Source organism: Antechinus flavipes, chromosome 3, assembly GCF_016432865.1.
Source record: "Antechinus flavipes isolate AdamAnt ecotype Samford, QLD, Australia chromosome 3, AdamAnt_v2, whole genome shotgun sequence".
Classification (NCBI taxonomy): Eukaryota; Metazoa; Chordata; class Mammalia; order Dasyuromorphia; family Dasyuridae; genus Antechinus; species Antechinus flavipes.
The window spans coordinates 229,453,734-229,465,601 of record NC_067400.1 but is presented as its reverse complement, the minus strand read 5'-3'; the positions used below and the strand labels follow the sequence as shown (position 1 = coordinate 229,465,601).

The following is an 11,868-nucleotide window of genomic DNA, read 5'->3' as shown; positions in this document are numbered from 1 at the left end:
TTAAGTGACTTGCCCAGTGTCACACAGCCAGGAAGCGTTAAGGGTCTGAGGCCAGATTCAAGGCTACACCAACTAGTTGCCCCTATCTTCCACTTTTAAAACAAACTGAATAATGATGGTAAAATTTAAGTGAACAGAATGGACTTTCCTGACCTGGAATATTACAAAGCATTAATGATTAATCTTTTACTCTTAATGAAATGAAATTGCCAACATAGATTTATCAATTAAGAAATGCACAACAGCATGTCCTATTGTGTTTCCGCAGTCCTAATCCAATGCTATTGCTCTCTTGGTAGGGTACTAATAATCTCTCTGACCACCCTCTGTGAAAGTAATTTAAATCTATATTACTCTAGCACAGGCAAATGAATTTCTCAAGTGGATTACTTTCAAAAATTAAAAAAAGTTCAAACATTTAACCCAAAAGAAGTAATTATGGCAAGTCAAGAGTTCCATTTGGACTAATTCTTATTACAGGAAAATATACAGTATAAAGCACAAATTTTAATTTATTAAACGATTCCTTTGTTGCTATAAAATTAGATTTTCAAAATTACAAAAAAAGAACAAATGCTATCACTGGTTGTTAATTAAAAAATGTACATAAAAGTCAACAAAATTCAATTCAACAAATATTTCAGTGTCAAACTTTGGAAACATTCTGAACCAGTTTCTGGAAATGCAAAAATAATAATAATAATAATAAAAAGACAAAATCCTAGCCTTCAAGAAGTTTACTCTCTACATTAGTATTGCTTCTATTAAATAATGTCAAAGCTATACACTTTAAAATTAAATAATAGGTTTACACAAATGTAAACAGTTTTATGCTCACGTGTGCAAGTCAGAACTATCAGAAGTTATACAGTATTATGGTAAGAACTTTGGGAGAAAGCTCTTGCCAATAATAGAATTATAGAATCTATTTTTAATACATACACTATAAGAAAAGCGACTTTTTTTTCCTGTGAGTTAATTCTATTGGGACAATGCCTAGGCAATTTAGAATACTTTAAGCTGAATCAAGTTAAATATATTTCATGGAAATTTGAATAACATTAAATGTGACAACCTATTAAGATATGTTCCCTTAGCAAAAAGAGCAATTTTGAAAACAATTTGTTTTTGTTAGAAGGTAAACTGCTAAACTGAATTGGGAAACATATTTATCTGTTCCTATCCATGCTCTCCATGCCCATTACCACCTCTGCACAGAAACTCTTTAATGTAAATACATTAAAGATTCCTGCCTTGTGCTTTGACTCTATTCCCAAAATGTGATGCTCCAATATCTTGAAATGTTTTCTTAGCAACATAATAAAGAGTTTGGCTTAATGATCTACAGCAGAAAAAAACAAATAAATGAAGAGTAATGTCTTTATTTAGTTATATAAATAAATACAATCATATAATTTATAGTTGTAAGCTATACAAACCATATAGCCTATCCATTAGTAACTTATCCATTACACAGACATTAAAATTGTCCAAAAATTGAGCCCAGGACTGAACATAGGTAGAATGAAGTGGACTACTTTTGTGAACTTAAACAATGCTTTTAATGACCCCCAAGCTTCTCCCTGAAACAAGGGCTCATCCTTTTAATAGCATTATCTGGATGCTTCTATATGGTTATACTACAGAACATTATAGTTTCCAAGGAAATCAAATTATGGGTCCCCCCCATATACATGACAGAGTAGGTGTCAACTGACTATAATGCATCACAAATCAATAATATCAGAAGAAAAAGTAGCATAACTGCAAGTACGGAAGGAACGAAAAATTGAGCACCTAATATATATCCAATAAGACATAACCAGGTAGCTACAATTTTTACACCAGGAGCTTGCTATTTATTTTATTTTGAAAAATAACAAGACAAGAAACCTCTACACTAAAAATATAGATTTCAGAATATCCTTGAAAATTCAACAAACTTTTGCTAGAATTAGAGCATTATCACAGATAAAAGTGCTATACAAAATTTCTCACATATAAAAGTGACCCAGAAAAATTTAAGAATGTTTTAAATAGGTGTCATCATATTAAATCCTAACAATTTACAAGATATGTGGAATGAAAATTCTTCAAAATATAAAGACATAATGGAAAAGAAGGTGGTATAGATCATCCTTGTCATCCTGATTGCTTTGGGAGTTTTCTCAAGATGCTATTAGTGAGCCTGCAGAAGATGTGCTTAAATCCCTATATTGTTGTAGAACTACAAAATGATGGTTATACATGCTGGTGCTGGTACATACTTCTAATCTATGTTATCATGGGAGGATGAGGCTGGTGGATTACTTGACCTCAGTAGTCCTTAACTACAATTCAACCTATTAAGTCTCAGTATAACATGAATATGGTAAGGAAGATTGGGGAAAAAGATGATTAGGGAAAAAGGTGAACCAGTCTAGTTTGGAAAAACAGTTTAAAGCTCCTATGTTGATCAAAATTGGAATTAGGCAAGTATTTTTCCAGTCTTGATAAAATAGAAAGAGCCAGTCTTAAAAATAAGATAAAATAAATTTTAAAATGAGAATGAGATAATGATTAATAATAATGAGACTATCATTCCTGTTTTATACCTTTCTGTAACACTATTCTAAGAGTCCGATTCCTGACCAAAACCCCAGAATTGGAAGAGTTAGTTAATAAAAGTAGCCTGGTTAATTAAAAACAAAAGCATATAGGATCTAATTAAACAGATGAGTGGTTTAAACCAAGTCATCATCAAGATACAATTAACAAATTAACAATGACTGTCACCCTCTGTTCCTACTGACATACTCTCTATTCATTATCCCACCTTAAATGCTTTCTCTACTATGTGGCCTATTCTGAACATCCAGTGAAAAATGTCTCTTCTTCCTCAAGCCTCACTTGATACATAATTTATACCTCTAATGTAAGTCATGTTCTGTTTTATATAAGATCACAATCATAGAGCTTGAAGAGACCTCAGAGGCTTTAAAACTGTTTTAAACATTTAAAAGGCTTTAAATTCCTTGAAAACAAGGACCATGACTTTATTATTTTATCTCAATCTCATCAAAAACATAATCTACATATACTTCAAAGATCTGTAATTTCCTCAGTGGAGGAATTCTTGGTACAAGAACTTCTATTATCAAACTCTCTTGTAGCCATGTCCTACAGAGCTGACTGAGACATCTAAGAAAGTGAGTATTTAGGATTGAAGAGCTGATTAAGTGGCAGACACCAGCTTAATCCCAGATCTTCCTCAACTCCAAGTTCAGCATAGCAGAGATATGGCAGGTCTAGTTGCAGACCACTGCAATAAAGCAGATACTGCGACAGAGTCACATATTTTTTGGGGGTTCCCAGTACATATAAAAGTTTTGTTTATACTATGCTATAGTCCATTAAGTATTTAATAATATTATGTACAAAAAGTACATGCCTTAATTTATTGCTAACAAATGCTAATCATCATCTGAGCCTTCAGTAAATCAAAATCTCTTTGATGGTGGAGGGTCCTGCTTCAATGGTACTGCTGAATATCCGGGTGATGATTGCTGAAGATTGGGGTAAAGTAGCTATGGCAATTTCTTAAAATAAGACAACAATGAAGTTTACCAGATCAACTGACTCTTCATTTCACTTGAACACTGAAGAAGCTACTAACTGGCCTAATTTCAATATTGTTGTGTTTCAAGAAATTGGGAGGGCTGAGGAGAGGGAGATAGACAGGAGAAGAATTGGTCTATGGAGTAGTCAGAATACACACAATATTTGTCGATTAAGCTCTTTGTTTTAAATGGGTGTAATTCATGGCACTCCAAAACAATGACAATACCAATATCAAATATCACTGAGAACAGAGCACTTTAACACATAAAACAATAATGAAAGTTTTAAATATTGCAAGAATTACCAAAATATGACATAAAGACACATTAAACACACATTATTAAAAAAATTTTGTTGATAGATTTCTCAAAGCAAGATTGCAACAAATCTTCAATTTGTAAAAAACACAATGTCTGTAAAGTACAATAAAGTAAAGCATAATAAAATGAGGTATGCCTGTATATTATTTCACACTACCCTCTCAAAGAATGAAAAAAGAGATAATCATCCTCCTTCATGACACAGTAGAACAACTACTGTTCAGCTTACATCTAATATTACCAAGTTTGTTATAGGTTGATGATACAATGTTTACTTTTGTTCTTACCTTTGAATGATAAATTCTTTTGCAGGATCAAATAGGTTACCATGTACTATCCACTCATCCACAGTCTGTAGGTATGGCCTTACAGTCTCAACCCAAAGAGAAAAAAGGAGGGAGACCTGATAACATCAAATTTCATAGTTCAAACTTCCAGTTATAGAAAAACATTATATAATAACAAAGGACATATTTTAAGCATTTCTACAAGTCATTTTTAAAAGTGATATTAACATTTTATAGGGCAAAGTCAAGGGAAAAAAGGCAAGAAGTCTTCCAAAACTAAAATAAGAAAAAAAAAATTCTTCTTACTAAACATCTTCCAGGAAAAGTAACTTTTATCATTATCTGAATTATTACCTAGTTTAACTTCTTCCTGAAACAACTGTGAGATAAAAGTATTCACATCGCAAAAATGATATAACAAGAAAAGTAAGCAGTACTGATTTTTAAATGTCAAGATTTCTTCTCTGGTCTAGTTATATTTAAAGTGAAATAAAAAAATCAAAATGATATGCAGATGCAATAAAAAGACTTGAGATTCATTAAAAACACCCACTCAACCTTGGAAAACTTAAAAAGAGCTATAAGAGTTCTCCATGTATTAAAAATTGGGACTTGTTTTATTAATTAAGACAACTAAAAGAATATATGATCTAATAATACCTAAGGCTGCACTGAAGTATAGAAAATGTATCGTGAGGAATATAGTCAGTATAATCTAACAGATCATCCTAATATACCACAGGGAGATCCCCAAATTCTTGTCTACAGATTTAAAATTTTACCTCTAGGTCAAGTATAGAATTTTTTCTTTACTTTTAAATTTAAAGGATTTAAAAGGAAATCCTTTCTAATGCTTGATATGGAATCACTTTAGCATAATTATCCTCGGCTATCTATTATCTTATATTCATTCCTTTCCAAACTCCAATTTTTGATTGCTCCCAATACTTTTTTCACATATACAAGCACACTATTGAACATCACTGAAGGAAGTTACACAGTTCTGTGGAATGGATGCATTACAAATATATGTTACCTCAAGTTCTCACTATTACAGGAAATCTTTTTTAACTTCTCTGATTCAATATCCTATGTTGCACAGCATCTGTTCCAAACCTCTCAAGCCACCCACACTATCCACCCCTTCTCTTCCTCAGACTTGAGGATGATAGTTTCAGACTTTACTGAAAAAAAAAAAAAAGTATGCCATCCATTATGAATTTCTTCTTCTTTTCAACTGTCCATCTCAAATCCCCTTCTGTTCTCTTATTACAGTCTTAGAGAAAGAGGCAACCCTTCTTGCCAATGCCAATTTCTCTACTTTATGTGCCCTTGATTCTATCCCTTTCTGTCTGCTTCAGGAACTTGTCCTTTTGAATATCTCCCTTTTCACAGTAACTTTCAGTCTTTATTAACTCAGTGGTGGAAGTGAGGGGAGGGAAGAAAAAATGAGTAAAGTTTACTATCATCAAAATTAACTCAAAGAGGGAATACATACACACTCACTGGATATAGAAATCTATCTTACCCTATAGGAAAGTAGGAAGGAAAGGGGAAACAAGAAAGGAGGAGAGTGATAGAAAGGAGGGTAGATTAGGGGAGAGGATAGTCAGAAGGAAACCACCTTTGAGGAAGAACAAGGTAAAAGGAGATAATAGAGGGAAATACAGTTAGCTTCAAGGAAGCCAGGAGGCACAATTAAAGGAAAACATTCCAGGCCATGGGGTCAACCTATGAAAAATCATGGAATTAGAAGATGGAGTATCTAACATGAAGAAAAGCAAGGAGGCCAGTGGAACTGGAGTTGAGTGTGCAAAAGAAAATAAAGTATAAAACCAGAAAAGTAAGAATGGGGTTAGCTTGTGAAAGGTTATAAATGGTAAAGAAAAGATTCTATACTTGACCTAGAAGTAAAACTGCATTAAGAAAGGAGGGTGAATAGCATGGTCAGACCAAAAATTTAAGAAAATCACTTTGGCAACCACGGGGAGGAAATTCCCACCACCAAAGTGGAGCAGGAACTATGAAATTTCCTCCTAAATATTCTGTTTCTATCAAGAGCACCACCATTCTTCTAGTTACTTAAGTTCACTTTACTCATCCCTGACTTTTCACTCTTACTCAATTCCTATAACAAACCGGTTGCCAGATCTTATCTAGTCTACCCTTTCCTTTTCTTTCTCTTACCATTACCATCTTAATTTAAGCCCTCATCACCTTATGCCTGAACTAGGGCAAAAGTTTACTGATTAATCTACTTGAATCTATTAGTAGATTCAAGTAATCTAGTCAATCAACAGTCAAGTAATCACTAAACTATGCTCCCTGCAGAGGCTATACTGATACCAGTAGAGAAAAAGAAGTTCGCAATTTTAAGTAGACAAGCAGAGTCTGACCATATTATTTCCCTAATCAAGAAGCTTCAGTGGCTCGCTACTGTCCCTATGATAAGATACAAACTCTTCTGTTTAGCATCAAAGCTCTTCAGTCATTTGGACCCAACTCATTTTTCCAGACTGATTATGTATCACTACCGATCACATGTTTGATATTCTAACCAAGCTGGCCTGTTTGCTCTTCTCTGTACACAATAATTGGATACAAGTAAAAAACAAGTATCAGTGTAGTTGGTCGGTACAGAGTGTGTGGAAAGAATCTGTAAAGTTATAAAGAGACTCTAAGCCTCACCTTAAGTGCCACCTTTCACAAGAGGAATTTTCTGATTCCCCTTCTTGTTAGGGCTCCACCCTCATGTTTTATATACATTTTATATTTACTTCTCTGTATACATGTTGTTTCCCTATCCAGCAGAAGATAATAATGAGGTTAAGCATTGTTTCATTTTTGTCTTTTTATTCCCAGCCCCATGCTTGGCATGTAGTAGGTACTTGATAAATTGTAATAAAGAGAAGGTGTATTAGTCTAAGTGGTACCTACACCTCTGATTGATATAATTAAAATAATTCAATTTTAATATAAATGAATTTTTAAAAATATGCATGCTTATTCCACTTGATACAGATATATCTCACCATTTAAAATTGCTTAAGTCTGGAAAATCTTTTTTTCATATATGTGTTGAAGATAATGTGCAATAAGCTAAATTATAATATTAGCCTGTTAAGTTGGTAAAATTTTTATATGTAATATAAACTAAAATACAAAAAAATACAACTTCTTCAGATATACTTTACCAAGTCAGACTAGGACATAATTTGAGCTTAATTAAAGTTTACTGACTGAGTGAAAGTTAATAAGAAACAGGTGAGGATAGGCAGTGAAAGTGATGAAAAAAGAAGAAAATGAAGAAAATTATCAATGAAAAATAAAAAAAAAACAAAATAGAAGTTCAGGAGGTTAAATATACAAGCAAAGCTTTGTTACTAAAATTAAAATGAATATACATTTAAAAATCAAACTATGAAATATTAGTTAACAATTTCATATACAATTCTCTGTTCTTTACAGCCCTAAAAGTTTATGTGTTTTGCTATATATCAAGTTTAAAATTTTAAGTAAAAAAAAAAAATCAACAAGGAAAGACATAATCACTACCAATAAATATTATGGTATTTTTGTATCATCACCAACCTTTCTCAAGCAAAAGCTGAATTGGCTAGTAATGCTTAACATTACTTTTAACTTGCATACATTTCAGAAGAATTAACACTTTTATCTGAGCTAAAACTACTTAGACCTTTAAAAATATTTTAAAGTTTTATTATATCTTCAATATCTTCTAGTAGTTATAAGTCAAATGAATAATGTATTCTTGATAAAAAGCCTTTTCCAGGTGCTGTAAAATAGTAATATAAATCATGAACATCTAGGTCAAAATAAAGATAGGATTTTAAAGCAAAAATATCTATGACAGAGCTTAGAGATGAATAGAATTTTAAAGATCATCTAATCTAAGCCCTTGTTCTGCATACCAAAAAAGTAAGGCCTAGAAATATAAAGTGATTTGCCCATATTCATACAATAAGTTTGGGGCAGAACTGGTGTTAGACTTCCACTTTAGGCCCAGTACTCTTGCCACTCACTATATTGTTGCCACTATCTTATTCATAAATGTTAATAATTAGGTAAATATTATGGGTAAAATTATATCTACAAACATTTACTAGAATGAATGTTCAATTCTTCTACTTTTGCAAATTTTAATCTCGAAATGTTTTCTTTCATTTCTAACTACTTTTGCCAAAAGAACATAGAGGCTTTAAAAACATTTAGGTTTTTAAATTTTATATCACAGTTTCAGGTGTGCCATAAGCCCTATATTAGATGTTGTATTCCTTCAATACTCTAAATTATTTCTAATTTTATTGGTGTGGGTACTCGACTCCTCCAGCAATTCAATTCATAATCCTTTATACCTGAGCTAACATTGTTTGTGAGTTCCTGTGCCCACTTTCAATGATCCCTCTAAACTTAAGCTAAGTTAATTCTTCTTTTGACAGACTTAAAAGTCTTTTACTTAGTCTGGGATCAAAACTTTTCTAGGTTAATATAGTGTAAGGGCTTGTACTCTTTGACAAACCTTGTGGAAATCAAGGTCACCTTCACATCAGTTTTGTTTAGTTCACTTCATGTGATTTAAACTAAACATCAGTTCAGCATACCGTTTGTTCAGAGGCTTCACCAACATTGTCATATTCCAGAATGGCTTTGTAAAGTGTGTTAAGGAGGTGAGAAGCTCGAACAACATTCCGGGTATCAGGTGGTACTTCTGCCACTCCAGTGCTAAAAACTTTGTGGAGAACCTTGAGCTGTACCAATCGAGGTGATAATTTGTCTATCACTATTGAAAGAGTAACTGTTGTATCTACAAAAATAAACCAAATAGGAAAAAGAATAACATAAATTTGTAAAATGCATACTACATGAGATTTTTTAATAGTTTCCAATATGTGCATTAATCATAAAACCAAAAATAAAGTTTAAAAGTTATAAGCCATAATATCATAAGCAAAACTGAAGAATTATTTCAATACCTTTATTAATGATACATTTCTCAATTTCACTAAGTTCTTCTTTGAAACTAATGAAATATTTATACAAGGCCCACATGAAAGCTTGGTAGGTTCTAAATGGGGGTTCAGTAGATTTCTTGGATGTAGAAACATTTCCATGTAATGTACTTTCTGAGCTGTGCCCCATTATTTCATCAATGAACTTCTGTAGTCTAAATACAACTTGGCCATATGCTGCTATTTGTTCCAGCACCGATCTTAAACAGTTCTGTAAAAATATTTCATAATTAAATTAGTCTCCCTCAAAACCAGAAAGCTCAAATTTCTACTTATTAACATAAAAATTTGGCTCCTGTCATTTAATATACTTAAAAGTATGATTTTAATTAAAACTCAGAATATTTTATAAAAGAAAATAAACTTAGGATGAACACTCAAAGTTCACATTCAGGGAAAATATATGGAAAATTCACTTTATAATACTATATTATCAAAAAAAATTATATTTTTTACCTTTTTTAAAAAAAAACACAGAGACATTATAAAGAGATAATAAATTCTACTAGAGTATATATAGCTTTGGGGCAATACCAAAGCATAGGACTTTAAAGAATTACAGCATTTTAGAGATTTAAAGGTAATCTAGTCCAAACCCCTCAATTTTCTAAATGAAAATTTTAAACCTAGAAAGACTGGGAAATTCAAGACAATGAAGCAGGTAGTTTGTCTCTTTTCTCCCTCCCTGTCCCAACTACTTTTTCTATCCCTAAGGATTATTACAAATGATAGCTCATTTATGTACTTAGTGCAAATAGTCTTACCACTGTATTTCAGGAGCCGTATTTCAGGAAAAAGGGTGTTATTATCTAGCACGCAAGTAGACCACCACTGCATAGGTGCTGAATCTATACATGAAATGTATAATCTATCCTAACATTTTTGTGAGCCAGAAATAAAGAAAAACTATCTTTCTTTAATAATATCCCTAGTTCATCTATCGGGACATTCAGGTACCAGGAAGTCTACATCAACTGATACAAAGTCATAAGAAACAAATATTCACTTCTGATTTTTTAATTACAAGTCCCCAAAACCTCTTAAAATTCAGTATGGTAAGACTTTAAACAAATAAAAGGAAAGAAAGGGTTATTTACTAATGACTTACATGTGTCAAATGAGTTACTACAATATTATTTCTCACAGTAACTTTCCCATCATTCAACTGAAAAATGAAAAGTTTTTTTACCCCTGAAAGTAACCTGTAATTTAAAAAAAAGAGAAGTTAATATACTTAAAATCTAGAAAAAAGTTCTTTCACAGGAATATTTTCAAAGTTCTGAAAAAAGATCCAAGGTTTTAAAAAAAATTACAAAATGAAATCAAGCATATCAAATATAAATGTTTGATTCCCAAGTTTCCTAATCACAAAAATTAAAGCACTTCAATCATACAGTCTTCTGACTAAAGAGAAACATCTGCAGTATTTTATTCCTCAAAATCTGACAGTGAAAATCTTTTGCAATCAGTTCTTCTCAAATTTAATGTCAGCCCAAAAATGCTGAAGGCAAGAAGCTTGAAGTAATATAGTATTAATGCTGCAGGGTGTATTTTCCATTTTTACATGAATATAGTGTAATTTCTTAAAAAATCCAGTTCCTTTCTGTATTTATGCCTTCAAGTCAGATGCAAATACATATAATTACTCTCAACCAAATTAAATATCTATGCTTATGTTTTCTTCATAGTTTATCAGATACCTCTAGTCTCCCATTATCTCTGTTTCTACATTACTACATTTTCTTTTTTTTTTTTTTAGGACTTTTTTTTATTATAGCTTTTTATTTACAAGATATATGCATGGGTAATTTTTCAGCATTGACAATTGCAAAACCTTTTGTTCCAATTTTTTCCTTCCTTTCTCCCATCCCCTCCCCCAGATGGCAGGTATATCAATACATGTTAAATATGTTTAAGTATATGTTCAATACAATATAAGTATACATGTCCATACAACATAACTATATTTTCTTATGTTTTCAAGATGTCATACTAACTTATTTCTAACCTGCTTTTGTAGCATCCTCAAAATATAACCTTTCAATAAACTAAAATCTAAACTTTCCACTAATAAATTTTCTTATGCCATATTATTTTGGATATTTGGTGCAGTAGAGATAGGAAAACATAGTGGATAGAATACAGGGCTAGAATCAAGAAGGAACTAAATTCAAATCCATTTTTGATATCTATTAACTTGTGATTTTGGATAAAGCAATTAACTTCTATATGTCTCAGACAAATCTCCAGGATTTATTTAGCTCAGTAACTTTGGAAAATCTTATCTCCTACACTTTATACTACATAAAGTATGGCTCATTTGCATATTTAGTACAAAAAAAGTCTTACCAGAGTGTTTCTCGGATAACCTGTGTTTCAGTAACAAAGGTTCTGTCATCTGGCACATACAATGGATCACTACTGTATAAATGTTGATCCCTAAAAAGATCATAAACATCTGTTGTTAACATAAAATATTTCTATTAAAATAAAATAAGGCAGGAATAATACTTTATGAGCCACCTGGTAGTAATAATTAGTGAACAATAATGAACATACTGATAATTATAATTTTAAGACATCCCCAGAATCATAATCATAAAACAATTAAGTACGCTTTCAAAAAAGTTA

General features: G+C 31.7%; 1 protein-coding gene across 2 annotated transcripts in view; it reads right to left on the bottom strand.

Moving 5' to 3' along the window:
* The window catches only part of TUBGCP5 (tubulin gamma complex associated protein 5), a 48,168-nt gene that overhangs the window by 20,317 nt on the left and 15,983 nt on the right, over positions 1-11,868 (bottom strand). For both annotated transcript variants that reach the window (XM_051984630.1, XM_051984629.1), the window contains exons 8-12: positions 11,587-11,676; positions 10,346-10,439; positions 9,202-9,448; positions 8,830-9,032; positions 4,208-4,323 (exon numbers count right to left, since the gene is read on the bottom strand). In XM_051984630.1, coding sequence (XP_051840590.1) covers positions 4,208-4,323; positions 8,830-9,032; positions 9,202-9,448; positions 10,346-10,439; positions 11,587-11,676 — 750 coding nt within the window. The remainder of the gene's footprint in view (positions 1-4,207; positions 4,324-8,829; positions 9,033-9,201; positions 9,449-10,345; positions 10,440-11,586; positions 11,677-11,868) is intronic.